This window comes from Tinamus guttatus, unplaced genomic scaffold, assembly GCF_059628265.1.
Source record: "Tinamus guttatus ecotype Peru unplaced genomic scaffold, ASM5962826v1 Tinamus_guttatus_pri_ptg000208l, whole genome shotgun sequence".
Classification (NCBI taxonomy): domain Eukaryota; kingdom Metazoa; phylum Chordata; class Aves; order Tinamiformes; family Tinamidae; genus Tinamus; species Tinamus guttatus.
In genome coordinates this window covers 7,485,002-7,505,450 of record NW_028288742.1, presented here as the reverse complement: position 1 = coordinate 7,505,450, position 20,449 = coordinate 7,485,002, and the positions used below count along the sequence as shown (strand labels likewise).

The window sequence follows — 20,449 nt, the reverse complement described above, 5'->3', positions numbered from 1 at the left end:
AAACCTTATTAATTTTAATAAATTCTTCCTTGATAGATTTCATCCTGCGTTGTACTTTGATTATACTCTGGAATCTGTATTTCAATGAAATGTTTAAGAGACTTCTTGCTAGAATGTCCTTACTTATGCTAGATCATTTCTTGTTGTCTGAAATTCATTGTGTACCTTGATGGAAGTAGCTGCTTTAGGCTTTCTCCATGACCACAAAACTCATTTCAGTGCAGAATCTACACTCATCTTGCAGCTGTTAGATATATTGGTGTGCAGGCAAGTACCGACGTTTTCATGTTCTTCGGTGTTCTGTGGGGTCTGTTATTAAGTATTTGAAGTGTGGAAGTTCAAGGTGGATTGTTTCTAGTACAAAGATGGAATATGGTTCTCTTGTAAAAAGTATTGGCAGTGATAGTGCCCTTCACTGCAGTATATTTTATTGTTCGTGTCCTGTTCAATTGTGGTGACCTGAAGGCCTTGTATAAATAACCGATGGCTCTGTTTCCCCTAAAGAGATCTCTTTCGTCCCCCAGTGCTAGAGGTGATAATGTGGGATCATCTATAACTCTCTAGTTTTTCTGGAAATGTCCAGTAATTTTGGTGAAGGATTGTTTGAGCATAAATGTGTCCTAGTTTCTCAGTTTTCCAGTGGAAATGGATTGTTAGTGTCTTGAGGCAATAGGTAATTCCTTCTTTCAGCTGTCTGTCACAGGTGCTTCTGGCACCAAATAGTCCTGTATGGATTAGGCAGCATACACTTATAGAAATAGTGGAAACTTTTCAATAAGTATTTGATGGCATAACATTAATGCAAGATTATGTGCAAAATTTTGCTTTACTTCACCTAGATTTTATTGCATCTGTCAGTAAAGATGTTCACTCTTGCTTCTTCTGAGTTTCATCCACAGCAAACTCGTGTTCCAAGACAGAGTATGATTGGTTTAAAAATAAGGTTCTATGCATAGAGATGCACAAAACCAAACTGATTTCCACATATGTATAAATTCTTATCATTTGCTAAAGTATGTTCCAACAGAATGCAAATTCATGGCTAATTTTCAGCGGCCTTTTTGATGGATAAATATCACTCAAAAAAAGCTATTTGCTGCTCACTTCATGTTTAGTTCATTTTGGAAAGATGAGAGAACTCTGTTACATACAAAATAGAAGAAATCTAGTTTAGAAATATCTTCCTTATTTTGATAGTTTCTATTTATTCTGTTCTTGCATTACCTTCAGATTGATTTTAGGATTTGTAAGAGGAGATATAAAACCAATGATTATTTTTTAGATATTCTGAATGTGAAATGAACTGTAATACTCTGATTAAAGCACCAGGTAAAGAGGTAGGGGATCTGAATTCACTTCCTAGCTCACTAAAGATTTCTCTCCTCTGTAAGTCTACTGACCTGCTTACAAGTTTTAATAGCATATTTCTTAGACATTTCAGATGCATTTATCTTTCATGTTGCAGAGACTAAGAATTGTATTTTAACAAAATGATCAAATTTTCTTGCGTTTATGGCACCCATTGTAGTGCCCCAGCCTGATAATAGTCTTTCCATGAACTAAAACCCTCTGTAATCAGTTGAGTTGGTGCAATTTTGCAGTGACTTTTTCCGAGCTATTCAAACAGTTGTCCTGACTCTTTTAGTAAAGCAGCAAGAGAAATGTGATGAGTTGTATGTGGTAAATATGGTTCGGTTCTACAGTTAGAGTTTATGACAGAAAAAACGGGGAAGGAGGCAAAAAATGCTTATGTTAAAGGAGCTGTTTTTCCAAAGTATTCTCAAGAATGCTTTAAAATAAACTGGAACCTGGGTTTCTGGCCATTTTAGTATCTGTATTCAGATGTTGGAAGTTAAAGTACTTCTGCTGTCTTAGTGCTCCTGAACAATATGGGACTGTTTGGTACAGGTTAATATAGGTCTACTTGTAATGTTTATTATTTCTGGTAAAATGCAATTTTATGAATAATATTCATTTTGTAATTTATTGTGCTGTTCAGTTCAAATCTGACTTAATTAACAATTCTTAAATATACTGGAGAGTGTAAGCGCTTCAGATTAGAGACTAATTAATGTAACAACCATAAATGTGTGGCATAACATTTTGCTAGTTGATATTACGTCAGATTTTTCTCATAAAGCACAACTTGATGATTGTGGAAATGATTAGTTGAATTTTCAAGGATATTAAAAATATCCTTGAATATCAGCAGTTCGTTTTGCAATCTGAAAAAAAAAGCTATCTTGTAAATTAATTAGTCTTCCTTTTTGTAGTGTCTTGATTTGTATTTCTGTAGATTTGTAGGTTACTCCATTTTTATGTGTGTAGTGATATTTCAGTAAAGTCAACAAACCTAGAAAATAATCAACTAAGGAGTTTTTTGACTACCACCAACCTTTGTAGTCTTTCAGAAACTTTGCCTTTCTGCTGTGAATGGCTACTTAGCTCATCTAGACCTGCTACTTCTTCATCCAGAAGCCACAATCTCCTGTACCTTTGACAAAAAAAAACAGGTGTATGTCTAAGTAAATATTAAGTGGGCAGATATTCTTAGTATTGGCGATATAAATATGTGACAAAAAAGGCAATTGAGAGAATCAGAATGCTTTTTGTTCGTGGGTCTCCATTGATTCAGTGACTTTCTTGTACAGGCAATTTAGAAGCAAGAAGAAACTGCAGTAAGACTTCGATATTTCTTCATGTAAGCAGTGTAACTACTGATTTGAAAGAATATTTTGTTGCATAATAAATTTGTCCCTGAACGAACAATCCACTAAATTGTCTTCTGAATAGTCTCTCAAGGCATAATTCTCAGACAGGGGTGACTGTGTCACTATTTGTTTTGATCTAGAGCATCCTGTTGAAGGAAGGTCATACCCAAGTAAAGCTTTAATATCTAAAGTTGACGAATATAAGAAAGTTGCTCATTTTGGGTATAACTTCATATAAACTATTTTTAACTGCTTTTAAGAGATCATCCTGAAAATGTATGTCATCTGTGTCTGACGTTTCTCATTTAGACAGAGTAACAAACTATAATTTCAGGTAAGGTAATTATTTGGCTTATGTGCTATTATTGTTATTTTTCTTCACTTCATTACTTTCTGATAGCAGTTTCTGTAAATAGTTTTTGGCCAAAAAAAAAATCATGATGCTTTAGACTTTTCACTGCTGAGTTGTGCATTTAAAAACTGTCTAGCTATGAAGAATTTACTAAAGTAGTAGTATTTTCTCTGTTCTCTGGCTGTTGCAATGCATAACAAGTTTATATGGGTGACTTCTGGGCCATTATGTGCCTGTTGTAAGTGAAAATTTGTATAGCAAGTGTTAGTAGTGATGTGTGGAATGCAGTGCATGTTTCTTTTATTGCAAACTGAGTGCTATGTATACAGTTGAAATTTGTGCAGATACCCCCCTCCCCAATCTTTTGGAGATTAAATGGCAGAGATTGTGCTCCTGTGTCAGGTTTTATTTTGTAATGCCTTATATGCAGCCGCATATAAATTCTCTGCCTGTTGTTAACAGAGGTTTTTGTTCAGTAGCTAAGAGATAAAATCCCTTGCTGGCAGCTGCCCTTGAAGTGTGTGTAGGTTTGTCATCCATGACCTAAGGCTTGAAAAACTGAGCTTTATGAATTTAATAGATAGAATTTTTTTCAGTAAGTAGTCACTGAAATTACTATGTATGTAGCTGTAACAGATTGACACAGCATGGAAATGAAAAGTTAAACCAAGTAATAAAATTCTTCGACCTCGGTGGCTACAGGATTTTGACGATTTTGACTCTTGAACAAGTCTATCATAATAATAACCTTTAAAAAGGTGTAATTTGTAACTTGCTGTAGTTCCTCCATACAAAACAAAGGCCTGGGAAGCTTTGTTGTGTTACAAGGGAAAAGGTTTGACTGATTCCGCTAGCTGAAAGTAGGGCGTTAGTTGTGGTGTTATAGGGGTTTTGCTCCTACAAGCATAAAATCTCCACTGTTAAAGAATTCGATGTTTCTTATAACCTATAAGTCACTAGTTGGTACAATATTTTTATTGCAAGATTTTCGTTAATAAGATAAGCTTATATGTTAAAACAAAGAACCAGCAAAGCCGTCTTTGTTTCACATCTGAGTAACTTGAATATTAATATGAAAAGCTTTATCATAAATGTTTAAATAAGGCAAACTTTGCATAATATAATGAATTACCCCACACTTCAGCATTTAAGAACTCATAAATTACACATTAAGCCAGCAGTGTTTTTGCATCTCTTTCCAGCCATATCCAAATACAAGCATTTGGGCTTGTAGTTTGTTGTTTGTTTGTTTTTTCGTAAAATAGATTTTAAAAGAGATTTTCTTGTCTTTGTGCAGGAAAATTCTCCCGTCAAAAGATGGAAAGCCCTTTTAACTTTTTTTTTTAGGGATGATGTGCACACTGCTTTTGCCTATGATTTAATTCTGACAAGGCTTCTTTCTTCCTCCTCGCCCTTTTTATTCTTTTGCCGTGACTGTTGGTTCAGCTGACCAGGTCCGAGCAGTTGTGCGTTCCACTGAGCTGTCAGTACATGTGGTTTAGATGGCTGTGAGTGACTCTGTTCCCTTTTTCACTAAAAGGCAAGCAGAATGTCATCTAATTCCTTGTGTGCTGAGCTGTAACTCCTACCTCCCTGTGCAGATAATCAGACTATGGTTGGTAATGGTTTCAAAGCAGTTATGAAGCAAGTATTGCTGATAAAATGCTCCGTGAATGAGAGAGAAAATGCCAAGCTCTTAAGAGCAAATTTTGCACCTATTGCATTTTAGCTCTGTATGAGTTCCCTTTTGCTCTTCTGGGTTGCACTGGTGGTAAGTTAGTTGGAATATTGTTGCAAAATACCTGCTAATTTCCTTGACCTCTGTTTTATTCTAGTCTACTGTCTCAGTACTCTTACAGGGTTAGAATCTATCCTTAATGTATTTCAGAAACGGTCTATATTTTTAGTAGTGCTGTTAGAAGAAGAATTAAAAGTAACCCAAGAGTTTGTGTGTTTTTCTGCTTTGGCACATATGTCCCAGGTAGTTTCCTGATGCAGCTGTCTGAGCTGTGATATTAGGAGTTCTCTAGGGCATCCCCGGTTGATTCAGTGGTATCCTCACCAGCAGGTGTTATCTGAACTAAATGAGTCAGCTGTACAAACAGAAACAGCACAAGTAAAACATAAGGTAGCCATTTAGGAATATAATAGGAATATTTGTAGCCATGACAGAGTGTTCAAATAATAGTTTCATGTAAAGGTGAAGAATTACTGGGGGAATAAATGAGGGCATTGCAGCCTAATTAATCAATCGAGACAGTTTGTTCAAATATTAGTAGTTTATGATTCTGTTGTGTTCCAGTAGAAGTCACTGTTCCCCTCTAATTGAAGAAAATAATTTTCTTCTACCATGTCTTGGATGTCACCTATTAAAAATATTGTCCTTGGTTTGTTTCCTTGTGTTTTTTGCCTCTAATTCAGAGGACTGCAAGAACTACAAGCATGTAATATGGGAGGTATAATTTGACCACCCCTCCTCAAGATGAACAGAGATAAAGATTACTTCTTAAAAAGTAAAGATTATTTTCCCCATACTTGAACAGGTGAAAGGTAGTTGTAAAGCAATGTAAAGTTTGGCCTTTACTCTTAAATATCACAAAGAATCAAGATTAAACCACTGAGTGAGAGAGTGCCCAGGTTCTGCAGAATCTGTCCCTGTTTCTGTTAGGGGAATGTGATCCCTGAAGCGGACCTAAGATACCCTAAGAATACATATTGAGATAGTGATATTGAGATACACGTGCATGCACATACACACATGTATATTATATGAATGTGTGACTTTATATATAGATATGTATATTTAAAAAAAAAAAAAGTTGAGGATCTTTCTTGTATTGTCGCAGCTTTGTGCCAGCTAAAATCAAAGTAAATTAGGTTTTAGTAGTGATACAATATATTGAGACAAGAAACAATTAACACAGTTTTATTTTCTAAATTCTTTAAGGCAAACAGAAGCTTCTCTAAGTATGTCAGTAATGCGCAGTTAATTAGTCTAGAGTGTATTTTGTGCAAGCAACCTAATTCATTCAATACATCTTTCTTGCCTTAGTCAAACTATTGTGTCTCTGAAGCTTGCCAACCTCATGGACTTAAAAATGCTCCAAGATAATTTCTAGGCTTGGTGATTAAAAACAGTTTATCTTTTTAACTGGGTATGATGAAGAATGTAAGACAAAATTACTGCATTAGTGAAAAGCTATTAGGTTTGAACTATAATTAGACTACATAAATGAAAGGTTGCTTTATATAACATACAAAGGATATTGCTGAAGATTCATATATGTTGATATTTCTTAATTGAAATATGGGTAACTCATCATCTGGGGTAATGTTATTTGTTCAAGGCAGCTTCCAGTGTTGTTTAGCTTTGAGATGGTGTACAATACATCATTTAAGCTTTTCCAAAATATATGGTAAGAGCTCTCAGATGCCTTCAGAACATGCAGGGAGCAGACTGAGGCTGGATTAAGGTCTATTTATTAGAGGGTGAAGCCTCTAAAGTATTATAAAGGGTGAACAGTTCTCAGGAGTGGCTTTATTTGATTTTGCATTAGAGTTTGAAAGTTCAGGCTATATAACCAAGATGGTAACCTAAAGGTAGTTTTGTTTTAGTAACATCTGACTTTTAAGATACTTTTTTTGTAAATTGATAAAAGATACAGCAACAAAGCCAAGGCATCTTGTGCATCCACTGCATCCATTGCAGCTTGTGCAAACAAGACATGTTTTATTGAGTTTGGGCTTGTTTGGGGTATATGAATTCTCTAATAGTGGTGGAAGTAAATGGTAATGAGTTTGTGTGTATAGTGTTTTGTTTGTTTGTTTTCTTTAAATCCTCTATAGCTACAAGTAGATTCAGGAAGTTATTTGCAAGTTCAAAATGTTTTTCTGTTTTAAGCACGTATTTGCACTAAGTCGATTTCTGAGCTGGAGGATCCTTTTTTTCTTTCTTTCTTTCTTTTCTCAGCTCTTAAATGTACTGCTTTTCTCAGACTCTGCTAGAGCCAGTATCCTGAACAGATGCCATTTCTGCTGTGTTATTTGTATTTTTTTTTAACTATAGTTACTTTATTCTTACAGCTCTGCACAATACAGTCCCATCAAATCATTTATACTTTGGTGCATAGAATTTTGCTGTATTTAACTTCTACTTATCTTTTTTCCACAGGTACATCCGAATTGTTGGAACCCACAACACAGTGAACAAAGTTTTCCATATTGTGGCATTCGAATGCATGTTTACCAACAAAACCTTTACTCTTGAAAAGGGTCTGATAGGTAAGAGACCTAATACAGCCCTTTTCCTTTTATATGAATATCTGTGAATTGCTGTGAACAGTTCTGTTGTGAAGAGTGACCAGCACTGCATTAGAATCTCAAATTATGGCAAGTCCTGTGCTACGGCTTCCTTGCAGGTTGTCTAACTTACATTAAATGATGCTGTAGGCTTAGAGGTAGCTGGCTTGTCCTTTGTCCTTATGACTACTTTGAAATTCCATTTCTGTGGATATATTGAATGATGATACAAGAATGCTAAATTTTAGATTCTGATAAAAAGATGCTGGTAACATAGTCACTTTGTTGATTTTTGTTAATGTGTTTTTTGTTTAGTTGTTGTGTGTGTGTGGTTTTTGTTTGTTTTGTTTGTTTTGTTTTGTTTTGCATTTCATACACAGCTGCTCTTTCTTCTAGCTAGATTATCCTGAATTTTGCAACCATTAGGCTATGATTATTAGAACCAGGTCAATGTGTTACTTGATCTCGTGTACACGTATATGTGGATTCCATGATCAAATTAGCTGCGTGTGACCCGTGTGCTGGGCTAGAGCTCTCTTCACTCCTGGAGCTCCTCTAGCCGTATGAGAGCCTGTCTACAGAACACCTTCCTCATCCCTGGACGTCGTAAAGCTGCTGTGTTTGCATGTTATGGCGCAACATTACTGGAGAGTGGTACTACAAAGTAGCACACGTGTTTTGTAGGGCAGAAGCAGTTAATATCTCAGCTGCTCTGATGTGGCCAGCAGTGGTGATGTTTTCTGCTTCTGCTCAGGCATATTTCCATCAGCTGGTTAATACAACTGTGAAGTTCAGCATTTCAAAATAACTGTGGTATCTTTGATTGTTGGCAGCCTTTTCCACCCGGTATACCTTGAAGTCATCCATTAGGAGCCTCAGTTGTCACTAGGATCCCTGCATGCCTTGGCTGAGCAGCTGTCAAATAGCAATGCAATGTACGGTTAGCCACCTGAAAACAAGATTTCTGGGGTATGTCTGTCAGGATTGAGGTTGACTGGTGTTCCTTAGTGGGATCCACATGTCAGTCATTCCCTGTAGGTTGCTGGCAAGAACATGCAGAGAGACACAGCAAAAGGCTGAGTGTAAAAAGCTTAAATGACAGCTGCAGCTTGCTGCAGTATTTCCTCTTATTTATGTGGGATGCTCTGGCAGACTGAATTAAGTCACTGACCACCACTTGGTATGCTGTGACATTGTACTTCTGAGGTTTTTAAAGCAATTTCTGCATTTTAAGTACATTCCTGTGTTTATTGCTCTCTTTCTAGAGAGCAACTGATTACCAATGGCCATACTCGCTTTGTTTCTCTTGACTAAAGCTGAAAAACTAACTCCGAGTCTCAGGAGCAGCAAGCTCTGTACCAACTCGTAACAGGCTTCTTGCATATGCATATTATAGGATATATCATGGGATGCTGAGAAGCCTGGGAAGCTCTTTGATAAGGGATGTGAGGATAGTGTGAAATAGATAGTAGAGCCCAGGTAGATTTTGTGCAGACAAGGCCCAGCACATAGTGCTGCTCTTTTTGTTCCCTGTAAGCGTCCTTGCATATATGCCTTCCTCTAGGATCCAAATAAATCCACAGTCTCCATCAAAACCCATTGGGAGTCATGGCAAATAGTACTACCTAATGGTAAGTGTTGAGTGTCAACCCTGGTAGACACTTATTTATGGTAATGAGTGGAACCATGCTGCTCTCCAGAGTGGGTGAATGGGGCTCTTGTATATGTAAGTCTCTTGAAGTGATCTGCAACAAGCAAAGAGAGGTCTTCAGCTTCTTGATATCGAAGGGGTGGAAGTCAATACAACTAGAAGATTAAAAGAGTAAGAATTCATAGGTGGCTAAAAGGAAGAGAGTGTTAACTTCTGATTGTAAGCGAGGCAGCAGCAGTTGGGTGCCTGACCTTGCAGGATTTATTGTGAGCAAGGGAAAAATTAAAAGGTTTGGGGATTACTTGTGAAATGTTGCAGAGCTCATTGGTTGCTCCATTAGAATTTAAGCCTGAGTTACCTCTTCAGAAGTGTTCTTAGCAGCTTTGAAACAGCAAAATGACCTTATATTCATGTAGTGCTAGTGTTACATAGCTGCAGTCATTAAAGTAGCACATTGTGTGGCTTCCTTGGTCAAGCAAACCGTCCCAGTTCCCTTCCATGTGAGTTTTCGGTCGATAGGGTGATTGACACAGATTTATCTTACTGCTCTAATGAAGACTTTGAATGTCTCTCATTCTCCAGTGGCAGGATAGTGTAGAGGGAACTAGAAGGCAGCTAGAAATTATCGACACAGTATATGAAATTGCTTTTTGAGCATAAAAGCTTTCATTCTAAACTCTTTAAAAGCCAAGTGAGAGTTACTGGATTCATTATTTTTGTAGTTTGGTCTAGGCAAGAGCAAATACACAGCTACTGTTTCTAGAACCCGTTTTATTAAGGAAATTAAATGTTGGTCAGCTGCTGAAGGCCACATGGTCCTTTCTGAAAGTCTGTGCGACTCTGAGCTTCTACCAAAACCACATTAAAGATAATATCAAAGGAGTTTGTCATTTGAAATTTCATTCCAAAGAAGTCAGACCACTGAGGTATTTGTTCAGGGTTATTTAAGAGTAGTCATTTAATTTTCATTAGATCTATTGCACTTGATCAGAAAGCTGTGTATATAGTGGGTAATTTATCAGATATATTATTACTGATGCGCAAGTATCTATGTAATAACTGTCACTGTAAGCTGAAGATTAGAAGGCTGGTAAACAAGTAATAAAAATGAAGTGTCATTTCATACATTAAATTGATAGCTGCAATTTTATGTGGCTGTGTTTTTACATACAAAGTTTTCAGGACAAACCATTAACTCAGCTTAGTGAATTTAAAAGTTTGTATGGACAGCTACAGGATACAGTACTGCATACTGTACTCTTATAACCTTGTGGCAATTGCCTGGCAGTCCTGAGCTAAAAGCAGCAGGAAGGGCTCTTTTTAGCCCTGTCTGATGTTTTCGTGTTGGTTTACAGTTCATTGTTTTGTTAAATGAGATGGCATAAATGAATTCAATCATATAAAGTTATTCCATAATCCATAATACAGATGTTAAGGTTGAGATGTAATTTTCCTTTTGGCATATTACTCTTTGTAGGTTAATAATCTTACCTACTTTAATCACTAGATTTAACATAAAAATCCTGTTTAGTATGTAGATAAATATTTTTAAAATCAGAAAACAAAACAATGTTCACTTTTAATGAATTTCATCTTCTGAAGTTTTGAATGGTCTTTAGTCTTAATATTTACTTTGAAATCCAAAACAAATTTTTTCAGAAGTGGTAGACATGTTTTTTGGATACAAGTCCAAGACAGGGTGTGCTACGACGCTTTGTAAAAGCTTCTCATCTGCACACTGGCAAAGGTCTACAACAGCGGGCAAGAGGCTTCTTCTGTACGAAGCCATTGGAGTTTGTTTTTACCCTGGTATGCTGGGACCTGAGCCTTTCTCTGATTTTAGTAAGGGAAAAATGATGATAGCTTAAATTAGTCAAAGGTCCTCAAGTTGAGTCTTCCTGTTGAGTCCTCAGGGCTGAGGGACTGTCAAGGACGATTGCAAGCACAGAGGTTTTGAGTAGCCTACCGTCCTGCCTGGAGTCTGGTTAACGTGATGGGGAATGCAGCCTGGAAGGCTTGTCTTGAGCTGGGCAGGTCTGTCCCATTCTGTGGGACTATTTTATGTTGGTTACGTTACCTGCCAAAGGGGGTGGATGTGGTGACTCCAAGCCACTGGAAGGTCCTTGCTCCCCTTCTGGGCGGTGCTGTTCAGTCCCTGCAAATCCTTGGAAACTCTGTTGTACAACTTGCAGTGCCTTGGAGCTCGTTTCAAAGGGGAAAAAAGTGAGATGATTAAATAATCATTCACTTATCTTTTACTCAGTGGCAGTAAAAAAAGAAAAATGTGGAAAAGAGAGAAACCAGTTGTATCAGTTTCTTAGTGTGGGGTACAGTTTTGTGAGATACTGCTGTAACTCTCTCCCAGGGAAGCACTAAGATGTACTTTTTTCTTGTCCAGTTTAGCATTGAATCTGCACAAAGCTGTTGTATTCTGTTTCTTCTTCACGTTTTAAAGGTTAACCTTCTTTCAAAACTGTACAGGTTTTCCTAGCAACATACAGGAGCTTCGCTGCAAGCATAGCCTTAGGAAATTTTGAAAATTTTAAGGTTATCCAAGTACCGTGGGGTTTTTTCCCCTCTCTTTCTACAATGAAAAATCAGCTACATGATCAGGTTAGTTTTTTAGCAAAGATCTATTTATATACTTCCCATTCCTCTGCCCCACTACCAGTTTCAGCACTGCAACAAAGGCTGCTTATTCCTAAGCTTTTCTGAAACATTTTTTTTCTGAAAGTCTGCTTCAGGCTTACTAATGTTTAAAGAAACTACCCTGTAGCTAGCCACCTGGGTCGCAGGGAAAAGTAGGCTCAATTCTAATGACTGGTTTTTGGTGTGATTTATTGGATCAGAAATCATAAGCCATAGGAGATATCAGGTGAAAAATCAGCCTTGTTTTGCCTTAGTTATTTTAATCCAGACTAATATTTGCAGAGAGCATTCAAGATTAGTGGGATTTTTCTCTTTAGGTCTGTCTAATTTTCATTTCTCCTCTTTTCCAAGTAGCAGATACCAGTATGTAAGTATGCAAGTTAAGTTTCAATTCTAGTGTAATATTTGTGCTATGGATTAGCTTTATGTTTTACTAGCAGTGCCATCTAAATCAGAAGGATAGTCAGATTCTTTTCTTTTTTTATAGGGTTATGCCATGAGAACAGATGAAAGGGCGGAACATGGTTCTGCATATATCGATCTCAGAACAAGTACCATGTATTTGCATGTACTTAAATAGGTCTAACGCCACTAAAATTGTACAATGATTTTAGTACAACACTGCATTTGAGTGGTTTTAAGAAGGAAAGTTTGTTACCTTGAGTACAGTGTATTTCACCTGGTAGAGAACTAATAAAATGAGAATTTTAAATTATAGTTAAGCAAAAAGGATGGCCATATGTAATGCCTCGAAAAGGGAAGGTCTTTGCTTTGCCAGGAGTTCTAGAATTTGTACCCAAATTCTGACAATGAGATACAGAGTAAATTAGGAAAAACAGATTTCACATTACTTCTAAACCTGGTTTTCTCTTTAGTGATATTAGAAGAGTCTTTCAAAGGTGCAAAAAAGAGCTGGAAAAGTAAGAGTATGGCATTCAAATATCTATTCGCAGTGAGGGCAGGATGCATAACTATTGCAAGAATTTAGTAGGCATTTGGTAATTTCAGCAGTAAATCCTAATCATGACAGTGATAGCTTACAGATTTGACTGCAGTAATCTGCATGTCAATGCAGTCAAATCCCCTGCATGGGGATAGAGTTTGGGGGAAGAGGGAAAAAGCAAAAGGCAGCATAACCACCCCAATATTCAGGAGAGCAGAATTTGATCTTTTCAGGGATCTACTTGAAAGAATCCCATGGGATTCTTTTCTGGAGAGAGGAGGGGTGCAGCAGAGCTGGTTGACCTTCTTCGAGCTCAGGAGTGGTATCTGCCAACAAGCAAAGGTAGCAGGGAGCCTGTGTGGATGAACAGGGAGCTCCTAACAAAACTGGCCACACGAGGGACGCCTGCAGCTCCTGAAGCGTCGTCATCCGCAGCACGAAGTCCTGCTGGAGGCCATTCAGCAGCAGGGTGCCTTAGGGCTGACCCTAGTCCTTATTTTTTTTGCCTTATTTTGGAAAGCCTACTTTTCACAGCAAACTCGAGGAATAAAATCCTTTTTAAACAACAACAAAAAAAGGCACACCACTCATTTAAAAACAAGAAAGAAAAAGCTCACTTTGTAGTAGGGGTTGAATACACTGCTAGCAGGTCAATGCTAGCATCTTGGATTCGCATATTTAAGAGTGCTTGTGTAACAGTATCTGATTACCCAGCTCAGGACAGAACCTATAGCCACAGCATTGTGAAACCAAATGCTATAGCTATAACTATAGCATTGTGAAAGGTCGCGTCCTTTCAGGCTTTTGGCAAGGCCCAAACGTGATGCATGATACACAAATATGACCAAAATTCCCCATCTTCCAAGGAAATAGAGAAAAATTGTAACGCAAGAAGTACATGTGTGTGGGATGAATGAAAGTGTGGTGATAAGATGCGGCATAAGATGTGCAGGCTTGCGACATAAGAGTATGAGACTGGATGTTAAGATTTACTTTCTTTTTTTAAATAATCTAGTGATACCAATACCACTCATTATCATTATTTTGCTTCTTTTGAGTTAAGACTCCTGGTTATGCGTTGAGGAGTCATCTTGTTTAGCTAGCTGCTTGGAAAGAAGCCTCAACCACTGCAAAACTGGTCATTTTTTCTGACAACTCAGATAGCTGATTCAGGTCAACCTGCATCTCGACGACTTGTAGATTCACTCAAGGAAATGAGAGAGAGTCCGTGAAGGGAAGAGAGAATTTGTGACTGTGCCTCTAATGAAAGTCTGGAGATTTAACTTTTTTTAACCATAGAGCAAATAAAAAAGTGTTAGTTTGTGTATTGAATAAAAATTAGACTAAAAAAAATAATTTGGCAAATGGAAAACAATGAAAGCTAAATGTACAGCTTTCCTTTGCTCTGAGCTTTATTTTTTTTTTCTACCTGTCATTTTCTAGTGAGGAAACTTGTCATCTCTGTAGAGGAAAAAGTATGATTTTACCATGAAATGGAGAGGCTGAAAGCTGAGCATCTAACAGGTGACAGCAAGAGAGAAAAATCACTTCTTCAGATTAAACAAAATAAAATAAAACAAAGATTTACTTCCTCCACTATAATTTCTTGTTCACTGTGTCTTTCTAAAGAGTTGTCCAAAGTCTTGTTGCCCTTACGACGTAGTTCTGCAAGGGATTGAGATGTGTTTGGGAACATGCTGTTGGCTCATGTAAGTTTTTACACGTGTGCCTTGGCACTTCAGTATCTGTTTTAAGAAAACTCAGTTTTGTGGCAGTGATGATACGAGCTGAGAACCGTTGATAGCTCATTATCTAGATGAAATATATTGAACAGCCCCATGGTGCTTTATAGCTTCCTCTAAGCTCTGCAGATGAGCTGTCTCTCTGTATCTGTTTTAGGAGTTAAATTAAAGGTTTATTAATATGTATTCTGAAGCAACTCCATTCTGTACCTTCCTCTATCACAGAGGTCTTAGAGACATTTTAGATGATATTTTTCCATCTTACCCAGATGTAGACAGAAAAGTTGCACTGGATGCAAAGAAAGCTGAATCAGACCCCTCCAGACTGAGAGATGAAAGGAATTATTTATTTTTTTTTTCTGGAGTACTTTTTTTATGGAAAACCAAGTGTGCTAAAAATCTTTTTATAATCAAGGATACATCTTGATACAGAGTGATAAATAGGTATGACCAAGGTCTGCCATATGTTCCCAGTGCTTTTTTCTCCTGGGAGATCTCTAAGAATAGTTGAATAACATGTCTGTCCTATCTCTAAATATAGCTGGTATAGCTACCTATACCTTGCCCTAATCCTTAGGCTATACCTTGGAAATGAGTCTTTTATAAAAATAATGCTGAGTTAAGTGCTATGCTATTCATTACTCCATTTATTACTCCATTGTTTCCATAGGAAACAATGAAATAAGTTTAATAGCTTTTTTTCATGCTGTTATATGTGAGGTCTGTCATCTACTTTGTTTGCTTGCAGCATATATAAGCTTTGCTAACTCACGTCCACTGTGTTGAAAGTAAATTGGATTTGTCAGAGCAAAGCTGTTATATGAACAGAGAAAAAAGAATTTCCATACTTGTAATTTCTCCTCTGTTGTATTCTCTTACAGTCTTGGTTATTAATACCTGGGTAATTATGATTATGAGGGTAAGGAAGAAAAAAAAAAAAAGAAAAAGAAAAGAAAATCAATGCCTTTTTTTTGGTAATAGCGTTTTGTAAACAAATGATACAAATTTAAGCAGAAATTCTAATGGGAAAAAGAAAGAATCAGAAGAGCTGAAAATATAGCACAAAATAGTCCCCAACAGATGGTGTTTCTAATAAATTTATCGGGCGGGTATGAGAGATGATTATGAACGTTCAAAATAAGGAATGGCAGACCCCCCCTTTGGAGAGAAGGAACAGTGTGGCACCTTCTGCATGCTGCAATTAGTTAGAATCACTTTCTAATTTACTGCTGTAAGGACGACCATGGAATTGCATTAAATATGCAATAACGCAGTTTCTGGGCATGAATTAAGGAGTGCAGCTATTCAGGGTGACATTGTCTTGGGAGTTCTTGAGTTTGTGCAGATGCCTACGTACAATTGGAACAAGATGATGCAAGAAATACAGTGGATAAGCTGAAGTGGCACTGTGTTAAATTAATGCCTTATATATAGCTTGCAAAGTATCCAGTGTATTCCATAGATCCTTGGTATAAAAGCTGGCATTTTACCGTTTACTCCTTCATCAACTCAATGTTCAGTAGCTTCCTCTTCTTGAAAAAAGTGGCAATATATGGAAGGTTCTTTATTGCCAGTTTTAAATGGATACCCAAGGAAGTTTTCTTAACTATCAATGAAGAAAAGGAAGCTAAGCCAAACATTTTTTATGCCAATGTGGATTAGTTTGAATTATTAATCTCTGTTTTATTCAGATCATTCTTAGAAAAGTTCTCATAGTATATCAAAAGGTCTCTAGAAAAATAATACAGAGGTTTTAGTAGTTTTTGATGAGGCATGCGAAGATGAGAGGATGTTTGATAGTGTAATAGATTTCTGTGGAAGAGTTGCTTTGCCACTACAGTGAATTGTGGGACTACTTGGCAATAAGCTTAGACACTCTCCTGTTCCTTTTTATGAAGATTCTGCTTCTGACAATAGCACACTTAAAACACAGAATCCAAACTTGTCATGGAGATTTTTTTAATGGGTAGTTCTCAACTTTTATATGCCTGCATTTCTGTTGTTTTCAAGCAACATATTTGTTAGATGGGTTGCTGGTTACAGCTCTAATTTTTCAGTCTGAAGTGGGCTTAAAGTGGTACACAAATCCATATCATTTGTTTACTAGGTGTTTGTTTTATGTCTTGTGTCTTTTTGCATGTGTGTGTAGTTCATGTTTTGGTTTGGTAGTGGTTATTCTGGTTTTCAAAACTTTTGTATAAGGAGTTTTAAAAAAAAAATGACCTCTGGCAGTCAAACAACTTGCGGCAACCTATTCACTCTTCCCCTTTTTTAATTGCATTACCACACAGAAATTGGTTGTTCTTCATCAAATACGGGCAGGCATAATGTATATGCCTGTATATGTATAAGTATGTATAATCTCTTTTTTATAGCCACTGAAATAAGATTTTTTTTATTCTCATTTAACTCAAACCATCAGCGTTTTCAATATTTCCCCAAAAGACAAAAACTAAAGAAGTAACTTTGACTTTTTTAATTATTATTTTCCCCCACAAATTCAGAGAACATGTTTCTGCAGTCTTGTTAATTTCTTAATTGCTGGAAAGTCATGGAAAAGCTGAGAGAGCTTGAGAAGCCGGAGAGCTTACCACAAAACTAAGCTCTCTGTGAAAGTGCTGGATGTAAATAGAACATCTTAAATAACCTTCTGTATTTATTTGTCATCTTACTGGAAGGTGATGTTAAAAAAGCTTGGGAGAAGTTCTTAATCCTCTGAATTGCAGAGAAAAACAAAGCACTCTGTCTGATTAAATGCTAATGTTATTTGAAAAGAAAGGGAAGCCACTTAGTATTAGATTTTTAAATCAGATTAGGCAAGACTAAGGAAAGTAATAGAAGAGCTTTCTTCTCCTTGGAAAGATTTCCGGGTCCTGACATCCTCTGCCAAAGAAAAATAACTCGCTACACATCAACATTTTTCTATTGCTGGGTATATAATGTTCCCTTACTTGTAAGATTGCCTCATAAATGGTCAAGTTAGCCATTGTCTAATTCAGTTTGTAACAGCAGTTCCAAAACTAGAGTGTTCGACTTTGGGAGTACCAAGGAGAAGAGTGAACTGAGTTTGGCTGGCAGTGACACATGGAGCTGTGGATGTGTGCGCTGACTGCAAGAGAGGGCGGTAAAGTTGAGAAAGAGCTCATTATAGAATTTATAGAATCACAGAATGCTTAAGGTTGGAAGGGACCTCTAGAGATCATCTAGTCCAACCCCCCTGCACACGCAGGGTCACCTAGAGCACGTGGCACAGGACTGCGTCCAAGCGGGTTTGGAAGATCTCCAGAGAAGGAGACTCCACAACCTCTCTGGGCAGCCTGTTCCAGTGCTCTGTCACCCTCACTGTTAAGAAATTTGTCCTTAAGTTCTTGCGGAACTTTTGGTATTTCAGTTTGCAGCCATTACCTCTAGTTCTGTCGGTGGCCACCACTGAAAAGAGGCCAGCACCATCCTCCTCACTGCCTCCCTTGAGGTACTTATAGACACTGATCAGGTCCCCTCTCAGCCTTCTCTTCTCCAGGCTGAAGAGGCCCAGCTCCCTCAGCCTCTCCTCATAGGGCAGATGTTCCAGGCCCCTGGTCATCCTTGTAGCCCTGCGCTGGACTGTCTCCAGCAGCTCCACATCCCTCTTGTACTGTGGAGCCCAGAACTGGACACAGTACTCCAGATGCGGCCTCACCAGGGCTGAGTAGAGGGGCAGGATCACCTCCCTCGACCTGCTGGAGACGCTCTTCTTAATGCACCCCAGGATTCCATTGGCCTTCTTGGCCACAAGGGCACACTGCTGCCTCATGGTCAACTTATCATCCACCATGACACCCAGGTCCCTCTCCGCAGAGCTGCTCTCCAGAAGGTCAGTCCCCAGCCTGTACTGGTGTCTGGGGTTATTCCTCCCCAGGTGCAGAACCTTGCACTTGGCCTTGTTGAATTGCATGAGGTTTTTCACCGCCCAGTTGTCCAGTCTGTCCAGGTCCCTCTGGATGGCAGTGCAGCCCTCTGGGGTATCAGCTGCTCCTCCCAGTTTGGTATCATCAGCAAACTTGCTGAGGGAGCACTCTGTGCCTTCATCCAGGTCATTGATGAGTAAATTGAACAGGGCTGGACCAAGGACTGACAATTGAAATATAACATCTGATACTGAAACTCCTTGTTCTTATGGTCATCCCCCGAATGCATTCATTAAATTCAAAAATCCCTCAGTTATCTAAATGTACTCATTTTCCCTGTAATTTTCCAATAACTGCATTTAAGAAGTATGATAGAAGGTGAGTTCCATATTCTGCAGTAAAATTTTTTTTTTTTTTTTTTTTTGCATAGCAGTTCTGTGCTGGCATTTTTATAGTAGCATATAAAATAAAAGAATTATCCAGCATAGTTTTTTGGGTGGTGTTTTTTTATTATTATTATTATTTTTTATTATTATTTTTTTTTATGATGATGATGATGAAATTACCCTGGGGGGGAGAGAGAGTCCCCCAAGAATGTAATGACTCCCTCTGGGAAGAGAATCATTATACTATATTTATGATTTCTTTTTTTTTTTAATTTGGAATAATCAGTTCTATGTGGTTTCTTCTGATGTCATGATATTATAGCTTCTGTTTCTGACAGTTTGGTCACTTAATTTTCCTCCTGTCATGTCATCACCAAGATAGAAATCTATCTGTTAATAGATAGATTAATCTGTTAATCTATTCTGGAAAGAAGCCTGTAAAAATTATCTGTACTACTTGTCTTTGCCCCAGAATTCATGCCAAGCAGTGTTAAATTTCTGTGTGTTGATCTCACTTTCATTCTCTTTGTTTTGTTTTGTTTTGTATTTCATTCCTATCTAGCAGTAAAGGTGGTCAATATCTGCCCTGTTTTCTGGCTGCATGACTGCCCCTGTCATCTCTATGTTTGTGTTCGCAGTTCCCGCCGAGAACGTTGCAACCATCGCAGACTGCGCCAGCGTGATCGAGGGCGTGAGCCGGAGCCGCAACGCCTTGCTCAACGGAGACACCAAAAACTATGACTGGGACTCGGGCTACACGTGCCACCAGCTGGGCAGCGGAGCCATCGTCGTGCAGCTCGCACAGCCCTACATGATTGGATCCATACGGTGAGGGCTGCCTCCTGCCCAAACGAAGGGCAGCTGTGAGGCCCACTGAGTACAGTTGTTTTCTTTGGAATATGCGACTTTTGGATGTGGTGATAATTAGGGGGCAGTTTGTGTAATCGGCATTTGGATTTTTACTTTGGTGTAATCGGCAAGTTAAATATACTGTTAAATTTGGTGTCAGGATACAGTGATGCAATTCCAGAAAAATGCATTTCAGAAGTATAGTAATAGCAATATTAAAATTTTGATATTAAGGATGTAAAATTATTTATTATGCTAAAGTAAAAATTTAACTGCAGCCTCGCTTGTGGTAAAAATAGATACAGTTCCTCTGCCGTATGCATCTCATTATGAGAACAGAAGCATTTATTGAAGAAAGCCATCATCTCTGTGTCAGACCTGCCTGCACCTAGCTTGCTTTTTCACTATGCAGTTAGTTCCAGCCCTTACTTGAAAAAGGAATGCCTACTAAGGACGCAGTAACCTGAATATTACTTTACAAAGACGGCTTAATGAGTGTGCTTAGATCTAGAATGAAGTTCAGTGAGCTTTTTCTGCAGTAAAGGCCCATATCTGCATGGAGAACAAAGTTTTACCCAAAGCAGAAGCTTCTTGCTTCTTCAGTTCATCCTTCTGCTTCCCTTTGTTTTGGGCTTTGGAAATAGATTGGAGTGTAGAACAGTTCCCAACTGAAGCAAAAAAATCTTGCCAACTTCAGATCCGCTGGCTGTAAAATGAGTGTTTTATTTCATAAAATCAGACATAGAAATCCCTGTCTTAATGTTTAATGTTCTCTGTAAACTTAGAAGATGTGTTGTCAGGAGCTGAATTTATACTCTCTGTGGCAATGAAGAAAAAAGCAGGGAAGCTTTTGGAAATTACAGTGCCAGCAAGAGAATTTGGGAACGTCAGCCTAAGTGCTGATTGGTAGCAGAGGCTCTCTGCGCAAGTATCTATTGCTAGAAGGCAGTGCCGTGCCTTCTTTCTGTCAGAATAGACAA

At 38.0% G+C, this 20,449-nt stretch overlaps 1 protein-coding gene across 1 annotated transcript in view; it reads left to right on the top strand.

Annotated features, from left to right (window-relative positions):
* Nucleotides 1–20,449, top strand: part of BTBD9 (BTB domain containing 9) — a 108,037-nt gene that overhangs the window by 56,064 nt on the left and 31,524 nt on the right. Inside the window, exons 8-9 of the mRNA XM_088524256.1 lie at nt 7,235–7,344; nt 19,259–19,448. Of these exons, the coding sequence (XP_088380382.1) occupies nt 7,235–7,344; nt 19,259–19,448 (300 nt within the window). The remainder of the gene's footprint in view (nt 1–7,234; nt 7,345–19,258; nt 19,449–20,449) is intronic.